This window comes from Globicephala melas, chromosome 1 (assembly GCF_963455315.2).
Source record: "Globicephala melas chromosome 1, mGloMel1.2, whole genome shotgun sequence".
NCBI classification, from domain to species: Eukaryota; Metazoa; Chordata; class Mammalia; order Artiodactyla; family Delphinidae; genus Globicephala; species Globicephala melas.
The window spans coordinates 34,686,664-34,704,321 of NC_083314.1; the positions used below are offsets into that span (position 1 = coordinate 34,686,664).

The 17,658-nt window shown below is 42.4% G+C and overlaps 1 protein-coding gene across 1 annotated transcript; it reads left to right on the forward strand.

The window, feature by feature from the left end:
* Positions 1-12,507: 12,507 nt before the first annotated feature.
* On the forward strand, positions 12,508-16,104 carry RHEX (regulator of hemoglobinization and erythroid cell expansion). The gene is made up of 5 exons (XM_030872821.2): positions 12,508-12,518; positions 12,750-12,850; positions 13,903-14,046; positions 15,352-15,413; positions 15,904-16,104. The coding sequence occupies exons 1-5, from the start codon at positions 12,508-12,510 to the stop codon at positions 16,102-16,104; spliced, it is 519 nt and encodes a 172-aa protein (XP_030728681.1).
* Positions 16,105-17,658: the final 1,554 nt, after the last annotated feature.

Consider the following 17,658-nt stretch of genomic DNA (forward strand, 5'->3'; position numbering starts at 1 on the left):
ATTAGTTTGAGGAGTGTGTGTCTGTTTGTGAACATGTATGTGTAGAAGTTTCAGAGGAGGTTCTCTGTTTATGTGTTAGAATGCCAGGGTGTGGAATTCAATTGCCATTGGCTTGGAGTGAACTTAAGGTTTGTCAGTGTGCACTTTATGGACATTAGTCTCTTGCTCCTGAGACCTGAGATCTGTCTTCAGTAGCAGCAGTGTCCTTCAGGGCTCTGGCTAGAAGGTAAATAAACTTTGGATGCAGACAGAACCAGATCCAAAGAACTTTGCTAAATGTTTGTAATCCTCAGTTTCCTCATCTGTAAAATGGGTATAAAACCAGCCACCTTTCAGTGTTGCTATGAGGATTACAGAAAATATACATTTAGTGCCGAGTCCAGTACTCCATCAATAGTAGCTATAAATTATTTACTCTTTTAAAGTCAACTGGGAACCAGATCCCAGAGAATATCTCCCTGCAGGAGTTTTTCCCTTAAGATTCATTCTGAGCTACAAAGAACTGGGATGTGCGGAGGGAAGGGAACCAGCCTGGCAGTTTAAAAATGTTATGAATGAGAATCAGAAAATGTACACTGTCAAAAAAAAAGCCAGGCAAACATCTGGGCAAGGAAAAGCCAACAACAACAACAGCAAAATATAATAGCTGACTCTAACATAGAGCTTACTATGTCCCAGGAACTGTTAAGAGCATCACGTAGATTAATTCATTTAATCCTCACAACAACTCTGAAAATATAGGCGCTGTTCATAGCTTCTCTTTATGATTGAGGAAACTGAGGCACAAAGGTGTTGAGTGACTTGACTGAAGTCAGTGACAGAAAACTCTTCTAGAATACTTTAGCATAGAAGAGTGTTCTTAGAGCAGGCTTCTCTCCATTGTCCCTGCAGCCTGGGAGCTCAGAAGTGTAGACCAGGCACTCAAGGAAGACTTGGATATTGGTCGACTCTGCTCTTGTTTGAGGCACTGACCCTGTGTGGGCTTCGGCAACCCTACTCAGTACAATGCCTTGAGTAGGATCAGCTGCGTAATCAGCAAGGCCCCGTACAAATGGACATCTTGGACCCCTTTTTAAAAATTATTAAGAATTTAAAGATGGCAACAGCAGAGCACTAAACCCATCATGGGGCCCTTCTGAGCATGAGGTCCTACTGGACTCCACAGGAGACATGCCCATGGCCCTGAGACCCAGTAATGAGGCAGGAACAGTGCTGGAAAGTTCCATGGTCTCACTTACCCCTCTTGACAAATTATGTGAGGGAGGCCTTTGGCTTTCTAATTAACAGAGGAGAAAATTGAGACTCAGGGACATCAAGTGCCCCCCACCAAGCTTAAACAGTGTTTATTATATGCAAACTGATTGAACTGCAATGAGTACAGAATGTTACAAAGTGCTTTTCCCCACACGTTGTCTCTAAATATTGTGCCAGGAATTGTGGAGCTAAAGTATGGACTAGACATGGTCCCAGCCACCAAAGCGCTCACAAACTGAGCATAATCTGAGGAAGATGTTTAGTTTCTCTAAAATTTAGTTGGTCAATTCTATAAAATTTAGTTGGCCCCTCCAATTCACCTGGAGCTTTGCAGAACTAGCAAAATGACTCCTGAAGTTGCTTGCAATTCTTTGTCCTGCTGATTTAGTCTCGGTACTAAGTTTCATTCATCTCAGGTAATTGTAAAAATGCTTTCTCTCAAATCACCAAGTTGCATTCATCTCAAGTACTTACTTGGAAAAAATGCTTTCCGTCAAATTACTAGTTAGAAATTTTGGATGACTTATTTTCCTCCTAAAACATTGGCTGTGCCTGCACGTATAAATCCGTGTGACTGGAGATGTGGCTTAGCTGGTTGAGATTCAAAGTTGCTATTTCTGGTTAATTTGAGTCTTATCCTTTATGTCGTTTTAGACTCATGGAATTCTCATGGAACAACAACATGTCAGAACTAAATCTATTTATCTCACCCCTTTCAGTTTCTAGACAGGGAAACTGAGACTCAGAGAGAGGAAGCAAGGTGTCCAAGGTGGCTGAGTTTAGAAAGTTGCCGAGCTGGAATGTTGATCCAGGTTCTCATTTTATAGTCCAGATGCGTCCCAACTGCCTGGGGTGAGGCCCCTGCCATGGTGACCAGAGCTGAAGGAAATCCAGAGACAATTTCTCTGATACCCAGGACAGACGTGACGCCCTAACCCTCTGTCGTCCTCTTCTCCGTGGTGTTTGTCAGACGCAATTTCCTCCCTTTTCACAGCTAGGTACTTGGACCTTCTCTGTCTCCTGGTGCGTGGACATGGTGACAGTCATAGGAGCAGGGACTGTTTAGGACCAAGGACCTCCCAGGACCATATAGCTTTGTTTATGGGTTGCTTATACCTCCCACCTGAAAATCATGTGTGAGCCCCTGTGGAAATGGGTGCATTTATATAGGTAAGCCAATTTGGGGTTGAACGTTCTGTTCTGGTGTGAGGATCACCCCTGTTGTGCACCTATATATGCCAGGCACTCGACTAAGCTTCTTAAATACTATGTGCAGTGTGGCGAAGGCTCTCACTCCAAACAGCCGGGGTTTGAATTCTTTCTCCTGCATGGCGGATTAGAGCCTGGTTTTCTCATGTGTAAAATGGGGACATCAATATTGTCTACCACATAAGGTTGTTATTTTGAGGCTTAAATGAGATAATTTATGCAAAATGTTTTGCATGATGCTAGCATAAAGTAAGCACAAAACATGTGTGAGTTAAAAAAATGAAACAGGTGACGTCCTCATTTTTCCCATAAAACACTGGGGCCTGACAAGAGAAAGCAAGTCACAGCTAAGGAAGGCCAGAGTTGGAATCCCCAGCCCAGTTCACCTGGCCACTAAGTCCCTGTTCCTCACCATTTTCCTGCCCTTACTTGTAAGGTTGCCTGGCAGCATACTCAGCTTTCTCCCGTATCATCTTATTCCCATGTGGTCAAATCTATAGTGAACTTTGTTGAAGACAATTAATTCCACTAAAACTGTCCCCTACAGCCAGGGTCGGCAGACACCTTTAGCTGGAGTGCTGTGCTCCCCACTCTCCACCCATCCATCACCCACTGTTCTTCGAATAATACCCTCTCAGTGAATCCTCTCTGAATATTCTATTGCATGGGGATCTCTTTTTCCTCTAAAACATTATGTACTATTGATAACACGCCTTCTGACAATTCATCATGCTTTGTTGTGGCATCTCTTGTATTTTTTGATTTTTTTTACACATTAATGTCTTGATTTTCCAAGTACAACATGAACCCTTGGAAGTTCAGGTAGCGTTCTCTCCTTCTCCGTGGCCATCAGGGTATTTCACCCAGGACCACACACATAGACCACTTCATAAATATTTGATTGACTGAAATTCAGACATTTAGCTGATTATCTCAATGTTATATTAATATGGTGAGATAGAATTTAGATGTAAATAAAATGTTTATGTAGATAAATTTGGTCTCACGCTAATTTAAGCTACTCAGAAATTCTAGACTTGTTTCCATACTCTTAAAATATTTTCCTGATTGGAAAAAATCATCCAGAACATTTCAGTACCTAGTTTTGTTAACATTTAGGTATATTTTCTTCCGTTTCCCCGTTTTGAAAATAGATTCCCCAATTTAATTTTCATAAATGTATATTCATGAGAAAATTTATATTTGATACGCAAAATAATTATCAATGAGTTATTCTGGATTTGATTAACTGAATCAGGCGAATTGAGGCGTGGGGGTTATTAAACTAATAGACAAAAAAATTTTAATGACCTAGAGTTTTTTTTTTCTTTACAAATATTCATTCTTTTTATATTTACTTTTTACAGGGTTGTGATCATATTGTATATTGTATACTGTATATATATATATATATATATATATATATATATATACTGATAAAGTACAAGTTAAATATAACTGTCTTGTACTTTTTCACAGAAGACTCCTTCCTTAGATTAATTTTTCCTAAACATAATTTTAGGTGTATAATATTCCATCCTATACCTTTGCCCTAATTTATTTAATCTTTGTTTTTCAATCAGATTGTTTTCCATTTTTCACTTTTATAATCCACAGTGGGTAGAACTACCTTGCAATAACGCCTTTGATCTCATTCCAAATTGTCTGTTGAATTGTCTATTCCTCGCCTTTTACCAATTTATCATTTGGGGAGTGCTAGGATTTTTCTTAACAATTTTTGTAAAAACAAAACGTAAAATCTTTTAAAATTGTGTTGCACATACTTTCTCTAGTTTTTTTGTCTGTTTGCCTTTAAATTTTATTTTAACATATTAAGTTTTAATATTTTAGAACCAAATCTATTTTTCTTGTATTGCTTTGTGATTTCTTCTGTTGCACATAAACTGAGAAAGTTTTCTCTCATCTGGGGATTTAATAAATATTATTGAATATGTGAATATCCAATCCTATTTCCTTCTAATTTTAATGTCTCAATTTAAAAATATTTACGTCCTTAATCCCTTTGTAATTTATTTTGTCATATCGTGTCTGAATCAAAGATATTTTCTTTTTCCCTATAGGTAGCGAATTCATTATCTTGTGTGTAAAATTTCTTAAATAACCCTTTCCTTTCCTCACCCTGCTTCGTGAACCACTTTTATAATATATGTGTTATATGTAGTTATATTTTACAAGTCTACACTACTTTTAAAAAGTGGTATGTCTGGAACCCACTTTGTCACAATTCCTTTCCAAACAAGTTTCAACCCTTCTGGATTGTTATTATTTTTTCCCCAGATAAATTTTTGAATAATTTTGAGGTGTAGAAAATTCTCATTCTAATTTTGATTGGAATTATATTGGACCAATAAATCAATTTCAAAGTGATTTATATTTAGTCTTTTAGCTTCCCAATCTGAAACCCATGAGATGTCTTTCTTTCAAAGACTTTTTTAAAGTCTTTTAGATTTCTCAGTGAATTTCTAAAATTTTCTTCAAAATAATTCTTATATTTAAAATTATTCTTAGATATATCTGTTGCGATGTTTGCTAAGGTTCCTGGCTCCCCCTGTCCCCAATTCCATTTTCTAACTGGTTGTTGCTAGAATAATAGCAATATTATTGCTATTAATGGCAATAAGTACCAGCAAAGAATGGCTGGTAATTTTAGAATATTTATCATGCCCTCGGGACTTTCCTGAGCAGTCTCATTAATTTCACTAGTTTTTCAATTGATTCTTTTGGGATTTTTAGGTATAAAATCACATCTTTTGCAAATAAGAATAAACTTGACTTTTCCTTGCTCCATTGCATCAGTTATTGGCTGAGGCTCCAGCGCCAGCCTGTCTGGGCACAAAGCCTCATTAACTCTTCTCATTATCTTGGCCAACGTACTTCTCTGTGTCTGAGTTTTGTCCTCTGTAAAATGGAAATAATAATAGTACCTACCTCCTAAGGTGGTTGTGAGAATCAGATGAATTAATACATGTGAAAGTACACAGAGAACATGGTCAATAAATATTCAGTATTATTATTATAGGTTGGAGAAACTTCCAGCTTCATTTAAAATATTTGATTTATCCATGTTGTATTTATAGTATATAAAAGGCAGCTCCTTGTAATGATTGAGGATTAGACTTTTGAGTCAAATGGGCTTGAGTTTAAAACTTGACCCTTGGGGCTTCCCTGGTGGCGCAGTGGTTGAGAGTCTGCCTGCCAGTGCAGGGGACACAGTTTTGAGCCCTGGTCTGGGAAGATCCTACATGCCGCAAAGCAACTAGGCCCGTGAGCCACAACTGCTGAGCCTGCGCGTCTAGAGCCTGTGCTCCGCAACGCAAGAGGCCGCGACACTGAGAGGCCCGCACACTGCGATGAAGAGTGGCCCCCGCTTGCTACAACTAGAGAAAGCCCTCGCACAGAAACGAAGACCCAGCACAGACAAAACTAAAATAAATAAATTAAAAAAAAAAAAAAAAAAAACCTTGACTCTTCCAGTGGGGGGACCAGGGTAAATTGGTCAACCTCTCCAAGCCTTGGTGTCCTCATCTAGGAAATGGCAATAATATCTGTTCTTGTAGAGCAAGAAGATAAATAAACCACATGGCAGATACTCAACGTTAGCTTTTATTATTGTAATAATTAATTTCCTGTATATCCCTGGAGTAACTTTTTTTAATTTTTAAAAAATCTTTTATTGGACTATAGTTGATTTACAATGTTGTGTTAGTTTCAGTTGTAGAGCAAAATGAATCAGCTATACATATACATATATCCACTCTTTTTTAGACTCTTTCCCCACATAGGTCATTACAGAGTATTGAGCAGAGTTCCCTGTGCTATACAGTAGGCCCTTATTAGTTATCTATTTTATATATAATAGTGTGGATGTGTCAATCCCAATCTCCCAGTTTATCCCTCCCCGCCCCCTCCCATTCCCCACCAGTAACCATAAGTTTGTTTTCTACGTCTGTGACTCTATTTGTTTTGTAAATAAGTTTATTTGTACCTTTTTGTTTTTTTAGATTCCACACATAAGTGATATTCTATGATATTTGTCTTTCTCTGCCTGACTTTCTTCACTCAGTATGACAATCTCTAGGTCCATCTATATTACTGAGAATGGCATTATTTCATTCTTTTTTATGCCTGAGCAACATTCCATTGTGTATATATATATATATATACCACATCTTCTTTATCCATTCCTGTCGATGGACATTTAGGTTGATTCCATGTCCTGGCTATTGTAAATAGTGCTGCAGTGAACATTGGGGTGCATGTGTCTTTTCAAATTATGGTTTTCTCTGGGTATATGCCCAGGAGTGGGATTGCTGGATGATACGGTAGTTCTATTTTTAGTTTTTCAAGGAACTTCCATACTGTTCTCCCTATTGGCTGTACCAATTTACATTCCCACCAACAGTGTAGAAAGGTTCCCTTTTTCCACACCCTCTCCAGTGTTTATTGTTTGTAGATTTTTTGATGATGGCCATTCTGAGCCATGTGAGGTGATACCTCATTGCAGTTTTGATTTGCATTTCTCTAATAATTAGTGATGTTTTCATGTGCTTTTTGGCCATCTGTATGTCTTCTTTGGAGAATTGTCTATTTAGATCTTCCACACATTTTTTGATTGGGTTATTTGTTTTTTTGATATTGAGCTGCATGAGCTATTTGTATATTTTGGAGATTAACCCTTTGTCAGTTGCTTCACTTGCAAATATTTTCTCCCATTCTCAGGTTTGTCTTTTCATTTTGTTTATGGTTTCCTTTGCTATGCAAAAGCTTTTAAGTTTAATTAGGTCCCATTTGCTTATTTTTGTTTTTATTTTCATTACTCTAGGAGGTGGATTAAAAAATATTTTGCTGCGATTTATGTCAAAGTGTGTTCTGCCTATGTTCTCCTCTAAGAGTTTTATAGTATCTGGCCTTACATTTAGGCCTTTAATCCATTTTGAGTTTATTTTTGTGTATGGTGTTAGGGAGTGTTTTAATTTCATTCTTTTACACATGGCTGTCCAGTTTTCCCAGCACCACTTATTGAAGAGACTGTCTTTTCTCCATGTACATTCTTGCCTCCTATGTCATAGATCAGGTGACCATAGGTGCGTGGGTTTATCTCTGGACTTTCTATCCTGTTCCATTGATCTATATTTCTGTTTTTGTGCCAGTAGCATACTGTTTTGATTACTGTAGCTTTGTATTATAGTCTGAAGTCAGGGAGCCTGAGTCCCCTGGAGTAACTTTTGATATAATATTATGTATTTACCTCTGTATTCATAAATGAGATGAGCCTGGAGAGTTTTCCTTTTTTTTTTTTTTTTTTGGTGCCCTGTGCTCTTTAAAAATTTCAAATGACTCATTTGTAAAACTATCTGGACACAAATTTTGAGTACATAGTTTTTTTGTGTGTGTGTGTGTGTTACGTGGGCCTCTCACTGTTGTGGTCTCTCCCGTTGCGGAGCACAGGCTCCGGACACACAGGCTCAGCGGCCATGGCTCACGGGCCTAGCCGCTCCGTGGCATGTGGGGTCTTCCCGGACCGGGGCACAAACCCGTGTCCCCTGCATCGGCAGGCGGACTCTCAACCACTGCGCCACCAGGGAAGCCCTGAGTACATAGTTTTTATAATGCTTTTAATTTCTAAATAATAATAGCTGTCATTTATAGGATGCTTATTACTTTGTGACAAAAGCTAGAATAACTGCTTCTCCTACTGCATCTTATTTCATTCACAGAAGTAGGTATCATTTATATTCATCTATCTAATCCTGAGAATTAGTTATTACTGCTCTCATCTTACAGGCAAGAAAACAGAGGCTTTGAGAGCTTAAATAAGTAGACCCAGCTCATGCAGAGGATGAACTGGGATGTGAACCCAAGCTGTCTGACTCCAAGTTCTCTGCCCCTAGCAGCTAGAGGGGAACTGAACTTGGATCCCAAATTGTTTTCTTGTTATTTTGCTTCGGTTTTAGTCTGTTTAATTTTTCTGTGCCTTATGGAATCCGTTTTGCTAATTATATTTTTCTAGGAAATCAATAATTTTATTGATATTTCACAAAAAGAAAATCTCAGGAGTCTCACAGTTTTTCACCCTCTCTGTTTCTGTGGTTATATTCATTATTAGTTTGGTGTATTTATGTTTCCTCCTTTTCTTGATTCTTCAAAACTGCATATTCAATTAGGGGAGAAAAGTCTAGTAATATGAAGGAGGCTGGTTGATATTATAAAATGGAAAGAAGTATTTTTTTCTTTCAAAATATTCAATTTCCATCGAGCTATGCTTCCCTTTCCCCTCCTCCAGTCTTTAAAGAACAGAATGCTGAGGGCTAGAAAGAGCCTTAGGAGTACTGTCAAGTGCTGGGCCTAGAAAGGACTTCTACCTGTCCCAGGTCACACAGTTGGCAAGTGACAGAGCCAGGCGGAGGAGCCTGGCTCTCATCTCCCTGTCTTGTTCTCTTATAGCTCAAATTCTTCATTTTAAAGACAATAAGCTGATGAACGCTGCCAAAAAATCTTTTTAAACTCTTCATAAAAAAAACCTTTAAAGCTACTTAATTTTGAAAGGTTGATCAAGTCAGCTTAGCAATATTGATTAGGATTCCTTTAATCCATATGATTTTCACATAAATCATCTTCTCTTGTGCACTCTTCCCAGAATATATCTAACCAAAGAAAGCAGGCCTCAGACAGGAAAAGGTGTGCTTTTATTATTTCACCTCTTTTGTTATGCTGTACCTACTAGAAAGGCCACAAGAGAGCTCCTTTATCAAGAGAAGGGGAAACAAGAAAATGGAATTCAGCCCTATCTGGAAGGCTCAGGGTTTCCACCAGGTCTGAAGTAAACGGAAGAAATGTTCTTAGCCCTCTGCCCACGTGTGGTTTGGAGGCAGCTGGCAAGACACTGCATTAATGTGGGGCTGGGTATCCAAACCTGAAAGAGGGCAGGGCAGGACAGTCCCATCTTGATGATGGAATGAAGTGTACAAAACTCTCACATGGTCCAGGCATTTTTTCTGATCATAGTTACATCAAATTGCTCATTTCCCGGTTGTTTGGGGTGTGTGTGTGTGTGTGTGTGTGTGTGTGTGTGTGTGTGCGCGCACAATTGAGCAGATGTTTCTGCTGACTGTCTGATCAGCAATCTGCAATTAGACCCTGAGGAACAACCTGCTCATTGAGGTTACGGGCCATTAGCCACTTAAATAATGATATCTGTCATCATTTTCATACCTCATCCTGCCCAGATTTTATTTTCAAACTACTCAAAATGAATGCCTAAGTTTCCAAAAATAGACAGACCCAATTTTAATAGCTCAACTCTAGTCATCATCTTGGTGCAGTGTTTTAGGGTTGAATAATACCTAATAATTTCTGAGTGCTTCCCACATGCCTGCCGTTGTATTTAGGTCTTTGTAAACATAACTCCTCAAGCCCACACAAGAACTCTGTGAGGTACATACTATCATTGTCCCCATTTTACAGGTACAGAAACTGAGACACTGAGAAGTTCAATAATTCACACCTAGAAGGGAACAGAACTTGGATCTATATTGAGATCTGTTTGACTTTTATGCTATATATTGACACAGGTACTGTGTGTCATTTGGCTAGTAAGGTGCTCACAGTATATTAAAATGATAGAAGGATGTATAGGCAACATAGTTTTGTATAAAGAGACAAAATAAGATATTGGTTTTTTTTTTTTTTTAATTTATTTTTGGCTGTGTAGCGTCTTCATTGCTGCGCGCGGGCTTTTCTCTTGTTGCAGCGAGCGGGGCCTACTCTTCGTTGCGGTGCGCGGGCTTCTCACTGCGGTGGGTTCTCTTGTTGCGGAGCATGGGCTCTAGGCACGTGGACTCAGTAGTTGTGGCTCGCATGCTCTAGAGCGCAGACTCAGCAGTTGTGGTGCACGGGCTTAGTTACTCCGTGGCATGTGGGATCTTCCCAGACCAGGCCTCGAACCGGTGTCCCCTGCATTGGCAGGCGGATTCTTAACCACTGCGCCACCAGGGAAGCCCAAGATATTGGTTTTAAAATAATGGAACATTTATATAATGCAGTGATTATCAACTGGGGGAAAAAGTGACTGCCTCGGGGACATTTGGAAATGTGTGGGGTCATTTTTGGTCATTTTAGTTGTTGCATTAACCTGTTACACCTGTTATTGGTGGTCCCCCAGGACACAATTCTAGACAAGGAACTGCCTGTCTCTGAATGTCAAGAGTACTAAAAAATACTAATAAAATGGAATAGTGGTAATCTTAAATGATGCAAAAAGCTGAAGGGGGTAAACTCAGATGCCTTCAGGGATCAATCAGGGACTGAAAAGTACATGGCCCTCCTCAGGGCATCCGCATACAAATCCTTAAAGCACATTATCAAACAAAGTCATCTAGGCATCAAATTTGGCCTGTGGGCCCCAGATTGAGGCTGTTTAATGAAGGTTTTCTGATCTGGAAATAAGTTTATGATCTATTAAGCAAAGAAGAAGAGCTCCTGGCAACCTCCAGCTGGCCAACACCCAGCCCTGGAGAGGCAGTGGTGGCGAACCCCACAGCCTCCCTCCCCAGTTCCTGCCTCCCCTCTCTCCCAACTTGGTCCAGGTTTGATCTTGGATAGCCCCAGTGTGAGAACCACACACAGAAACAAAAATGTCAGGACAGGGCTTCCCTGGTGGCGCAGTGGTTGAGAGTCCGCCTGCTGATGCAGGGGACACGGATTCGTGCCCCGATCCGGGAAGATCATACATGCCGCGGAGCAGCTGGGCCCGTGAGCCATGGCCGCTGAGCCTGTGCGTCCAGAGCCTGTGCTCCGCAACAGGAGAGGCCGCAACAGTGAGAGGCCCGCGTACCGCAAAAAAAAAAAATGTCAGGACATTCCACACTGCCCTTATCACTTGGAAATGCTGACTGGGAAAATAAGCCTTACCAGAAATAAAAGCCTTTTCAATGTTTACCATCTGCAGGAGGACAGTGGGCCTTCTTGCGGCCCCATCTCGTGCTGAGTAAACATCATTTCAAAGGCTTTGAAACCATCCTGACTTTTTCTTGCAGTAAACTTCATATTCAGCACCATTTTTTTTTTGACAATAAAAAACTTTTTTTAATTGAAGTATAGTTGATTTACAGTGTTGTGTTAGTTTCTGGTGCACAACAAAATGATTCAGAATATATATATATATATTCTTTCTCATATTCTTTTCCATTATGGTTTATTCCAGGATGTTGAATACAGTTCCCTGTGCTATACACTAGGACCTTGTTGTTTATCTAGTTTATATATAGTAATTCGTATCTGTTAATCCCAAACTCCTAATTTATCCCTTTTCAGCACCATGTTGATGGCATTGATATGCTAATTTTAAAATAAACATATTCATGAGGGTGGAACAGCGTTCACAGTCCTAGGCCTAAAGCCCAATGAAGGCACGGAGGGTGTGGGTGAATGTGTGTGCATGTGTGTGTGTGTGACACTGGGCTTCTTCACAGAATCTCCCTCAGTGTGTTTGCTCCTGTTAGACCTCTTTGTGCTTCCAGCAGCAGGTAAGGCTCCCGGAGCAGAGATGAATGGTTGGAGGTGTAGGCTTGGATGTAGAGCTCAAATCCAGGCCTGGCTGTATGGCTTCAGACTCCTCCCTCAGCCCTCTAGACCTCACATTGCTCCTTATAAAAGGAAGGTAGTGACATCTAGGTCACGGGATTGTGCGAATCAGGTAGGATGGCGGGTGTGCCGGGGGCTCAACCCTGTGGCGGGCAGCGAGCGAGTACCCACCGGTTGGCAGGTGCTAATATTGTTACTGCCTATTTTGTAGATTCAAAAACTGGAATCTGGGGAGAGGAAAGCAAACGACCCTCTAGCAGCCAAGACTGCCCAGGAGTCCTGACCCACTGCCTCGCCTCCGTGGGTCTCCAGGGCAGTCCCGCTCTTGGTGCTGCCTGGACACGAGGTACCCCCAGTGGTTCCATCCACGTCTCTTCCTGCTGCCCCTGAGAGAGCCCAAGCCCCTCTCGTGACCTGTGACAGCCCTGCGAGGAACTTGTCATGCTGACGGAGTGAGTGGCCCGGGAAGAGCCAGCCCAGGTTCCCATCAGGCTGATGGATGTAGCCAGCTTCTAAGTGTGCACATCACCCTCCCCGGCCCCTAAAGCCTTCCCATTTGAGAGGGAAGAGACCCAAGACGCACAGCAACACCCGCAGGCTGCCTCTGGCTTGGGGCAGGGGTGGGTTTGCAGCCATCTCGGTACCTCTGCAACCTCTAACCTGATTTCCTCGTTTCCCAACAGAGAAATGAAGGTCTGGCACGGAATAGTGATCGCAGCGGTGTCTCTGGTACTGCAGGCCTGCCTCCTCGCAGCCGTCAACTACCTGCTCAGCAGGCACATGGGTAACTGGCTCAACATCCTCTTCCCTCCCGGTTCCCCTCAGGGACCACTCCCGAGCCTGCAGCAAGATGAGCCCCCTTTGGAGCCCCCGAATATCGCTACTTGAGGAATCCCTGGCCAGATGCCCCTTCACCCCACCAACGTCTAAGCTGGTAATCCCCACCCTGACCCAACCTATCTGCGGTTGGGAATGATGGCTCAGAGTCTTTCCACTGCCCAGACAAGCTTCTGCCTAGAGACAAGCTGCTGCGATGCTCCTGAGGGTGCGCTCACTTAACCTGAGCCTGGTGAATTTCCTTCATCCCTGCCAAGGGACTTAATGTGAAGAAATGGCCTTGAATTACAACAGAAGGGCGAATGGTATGGTTAGACTAAGAAATTAGCTTAAATTCCTGAGCTGATTTGCAGTAGGAAAGTAGGAAGCTCGGTCCAGGGAAGACATTACAATTAAGGAAAATAAAACTGCTTTGGCTGTTCTAAGACAAGGGATTGGGCAAGATGGTGTATGTCTAAGCTACTCTAGTCAATCATTCATTCAATACAACAGGGAACAAAATAAAAATCCCTGCACTTATGGACCTTACATTCTATGGGTAACACAGACAGCGGACAAGTAAAATGTGTGTTAGGTTACGGTAAGTGCTAGGGAGAAAAAAAATGAAGCAAGGCAAGGCGATATGAATTGGATGGGGGTTAGCATCCCTGAGATGCTGACACTTGAGTCTAAACCTGAGGGAAGTGAGGAAGTGAGCCACACCTACAAAGGCCATAAGCCAGGAGAGTTTGTTCATAACAGCAGAAGCAAAGGGGCTGGGTGGCTGGAGCTGAGGTGGGGCAGGGAGAGGAAGGAGGAGTGAGGCCCAGAGGGCCTTCAGGCTGGGACTTTGGATTTTACTCCAAGTGAGGCGAGGGGCATTGCAGGGTTCTGAGCAGAGGAGTGCTGAGGTTTGAGGAGATCCCTCTGTCAATTTTCTCTAATGAGAGCTGTGCTCACGGATAGGATGAGCCTGACCTAGCGAACTTTCACTTTTGACTCTTGCCCTGTCCCTTCTAGCTAAGGAGAATGAGCGGATACTGAAAAGGGCCAAGCACAAGGTCCCCAGGCCCAGCCCTGCCCACTGCTGCCCGCCTGCTGCCAAGAAGACGAAGGAGCCTAGGGAAGAGAGAAGCACACCCGTGCCTAAGCCCCGTTACCCACGTGAGTACAGGGGTGGGGGGAGAACGTGTCACAAAGCTTATTCTGCTCTGTCTGGACTCCCGGGGAGCCTCCCTGCAGCAGCCCTAGTCTGTCCTACCCAAACCACTAGCCCGAGGATTCCTCACACCCTCCCCAGTACAGGCCAAGCCAGGCCCCCATTTTCAGAAGGTTGTTCATCCTATCCAGTGGGGCAGATTGCATTGGGTTTGTGTGGGTCTAAGTTCTTCTCTAGCTTTGGTCATGTGTGAACGGCTGCCGTGGAGGACCGGGGGCTGTCTCTGCTCCTGTCTTTGTGATACTATGGCATCTCTTCTTCTGCCTGCCCGTTAGTGGTGGAGCCGAGATTTCAACTGCCTCTGTCTGCCCCCAGCCATGGCATCTGGGCACTTTAATAAATCTGAGTCTTGGTGATGGCTCACATCTCTATCCCCCTCTGGCAAGTGAACCAACAGGGACATCACGTTCTCGTTTTCTCTCTCTTTCAGCTTGGGAGACCCACCAGGTCACTATTCACATAGTGGAAACTGCCGCTTCCACAGCAAGAGAGTCACTCACCAGAGATTGCTCTTTCCACTGCTTCATCTTTTGGTTGATTTGAGTTTGCTCCGTCCTTCTAAATTTTATCTTTTCAGTTGGAGAAATCTGGTTGTCAGCCTTCCTCGCCACCAAGATAAGGCCTCAATGCATGTGGGAATCGGAAGATGCCATTTGCATGAACTCATGGTCTCAATGGAAGGGGAGAGGCATGGGCCTCGCCACAACCCCTGATCCTGATGCTTCCCTGAAGCCTGGTCAGAATCAAAGACTCCATGGTTGGCAGGGACCTCAGAGATCATCGTCCAACCTTCTGTGTTACAGGGGACAAGACCAGGGCACAAAAAGGAATGTAACCTACCTGGCGTTAGTGACAGGTTTAGATTAGAAGCTGTGCCTGTGATTTCTGGGGCCAGAGCTCTTTGCCTTGGGCCACAGCGGCTCAGCATGCCCCGCCTACTCCCCTTCCAGCAGATAGCCCTTCCCAAGCACAGTCCAGCCTGGTGCGCTTGGTATTACTTTTAGGTGGAGCTGGACAAAGCAGCAGTGCCTGGACTCTTGGACATGTTCCTGATTATTTTGGGAGGCTCACCTCTTTCTCCGTTCTATTCCTTTTTCCTCTTTGGGGGGCTCTGTATCTCTCTCCCCCACTCCTCTTTGAGTTCCTCGTTCTGTCTCTGTCTTCATCTCATTCTCCCTTCCATTGCCTCTATCCTCTCTTTACACCCTTTGGCTTTCTTTAGAAGAAGAACAGTTTCTATTTCACCCTAGATGACAGTGACACGTCCTCAGACAGCTCCGACAGCTCAGACAGCTCACCTCCCACCCACCAGGTAATGGACACTCCCAATGATCCGAGCCCTCCATATGCAGTCTGGGGTCACCGTGGCTCCAGAGACGGGAGTAAGGAAGGAGGTGCTTCTGGAGGCATTACATCATCTTTAGGTGAGGGTGGTTGGGCTTTCATTCCCAGGCCCGTATCAGCACAGAGCATCAAAACAAAGTGGGTCTGAGTGAGCTATAAAAATGAAGGTGCTAACGGGAAACCCCTTTCTCCCATGTCCCAGTCACTGACCAAGGTCCACTCTGAGTCCTGACCTCACTTGGATTAAGTCTCCACGTCTTTCTTCCTTAAACCCATTCATTCCCACAGGCACAAGGAGCAATATTCCTCATTGCCCTGACCCAGCTCTCAGACACAGCTACCTGGGACCCAGGTTCTTTCCCATCCAGCCTAGGGCGAGCCTCTTTGAGTGAGAGTTGAGTACCTCCTCCAAACATGGTAGGAATCTTGACCAAATTTCTTTGCTTTTTTCCCCTAAGGCCACCAAGGATGTGAACTACACACAAGTGGACTTTTCAGCTCCTGGAAGACGAAGAAATGACTCTGTCCTGGACTATGAGAACATAAAGGAAGCCACAGATTATGTCAATGTCAAACCAAAAAGCCACAAGCCCGGTTTCTGGACTTTTGTGAACACTGGTGTCTTTGAGCCAGTGGAATACAGCCAAGTGGCCATGTGAATTCTAGGCTTTTTAATGGGGCGTAGTTCCTTATGCATTCTTGCACTTATTTTGTAGGCGGACTAGTGTTTGGTTATTTTTTTTGACAAGAAAATAGGAGAAAAAGTATGCCTGTATGTCAGCAAGGAATATTCGGATTAGGAAGAACTTCCAGGTTAAGTATGAAAACACTGGCGCATATCAGTAGAGAAAGTGATGAAGTCTCTCTCCATAAAAAAAATTTTAAAGATTTTAATCAACAGTAGTAGAGTTCTGTTTGACAGTCTTATGATTAAATGCCTCTCTGAGCTATTTAATTATAGGTAATAAACAACTTCCTTAAAATTTTTAAATAAAACAGCAAGTACAGGTTCCTCTTTTCCTCTGGCTTAACCTTGCATCCTGTTCCTTTATCAGTATTGTATCTTGCTGAGTAATCCTGCTCTGCCCTCAGAACGTTAAATAATGCATTTGGAAAGCTCACCGTTACTTAACCTTTGAATCTGCTGTTCTTAGGAAAGAAAGATGACAGAGTAGTAAATGCCAACTAGCATCACAATCTGTTATTCCAAAAAAACTTTCCAAATTCAATCCAATAAAAATCAATATCCATTCTCGGTTTGTGGTTGTTGTTGTTTTTACTTTTACTACCAATTAGTAGTAGAAGAACACTTTCTTAACTTGATTAAGAACAGCTTATCTGAAACCAGCTAATGGCATGATATTTAACTGTAAGGTCCTAGACGCAGTCCTATTAAATCATGAACAAAGTAGGAATGTCCAAAAGCCTGACATTTCTTTACTATCTAACATTGCTCTAGAAATTCTAATCAGTGCAATAAAACAGTTAACAAAAATAAGGCTGTAACTATGGAAGAAGAGGATAAGTCTGTCATTGTTTACGATATGCTAGAGAATTAACTATGTTTTAAAATTAATAACATGCAGTTAGCAGTGACTAGATAAATATATAACTTATTTTCCCAACAGCTAATTAAGACACAAAATGAAAAAAAAAAATTGCTCACAATAACTAAGCAAACATCTCAAAAATGGAAACCCCATTATAAAGCAGAAACTAACACACCATTGTAAAGCAATTATACTCCAATAAAAATGCTTAAAAAAAAATAAAAGGAAACCCTAGAAATACTCCTAGCCAAATTCAAACCCCAGATGAGTGGCATTCAGGTCTAGAGACCATTCATTAACTGTGCGCCATCTACTGGCTATAAATGACCTTTCTAGCCCTGGTACTGAGGGGGGTGGGGGGAGGGGCAGGGGCAGCTTTCATCTTCCCAGGTTCCTCTTCCCCAAGATGACCTGAAGAGATGGTTTTGAGTTTCTGGGGCTGGAAACTTTTGACACATGTCCCTACACCTTTTAGCTACCACTGTTGTTCCTCTCCTACTATTGTTTGAACATTTGTGTCCCCCCTCAAAGTTATATGCTGAAATCCTAATCCAAGGTAATGGTATTGGGAGATGGGGCCTTTGGGAGGTTGTTGGATCATGAGGGTGGCAACCTCCTGAATGAGATTAGTGCTCTTAGAAATCCACAGAGCTCCCTAGCGCC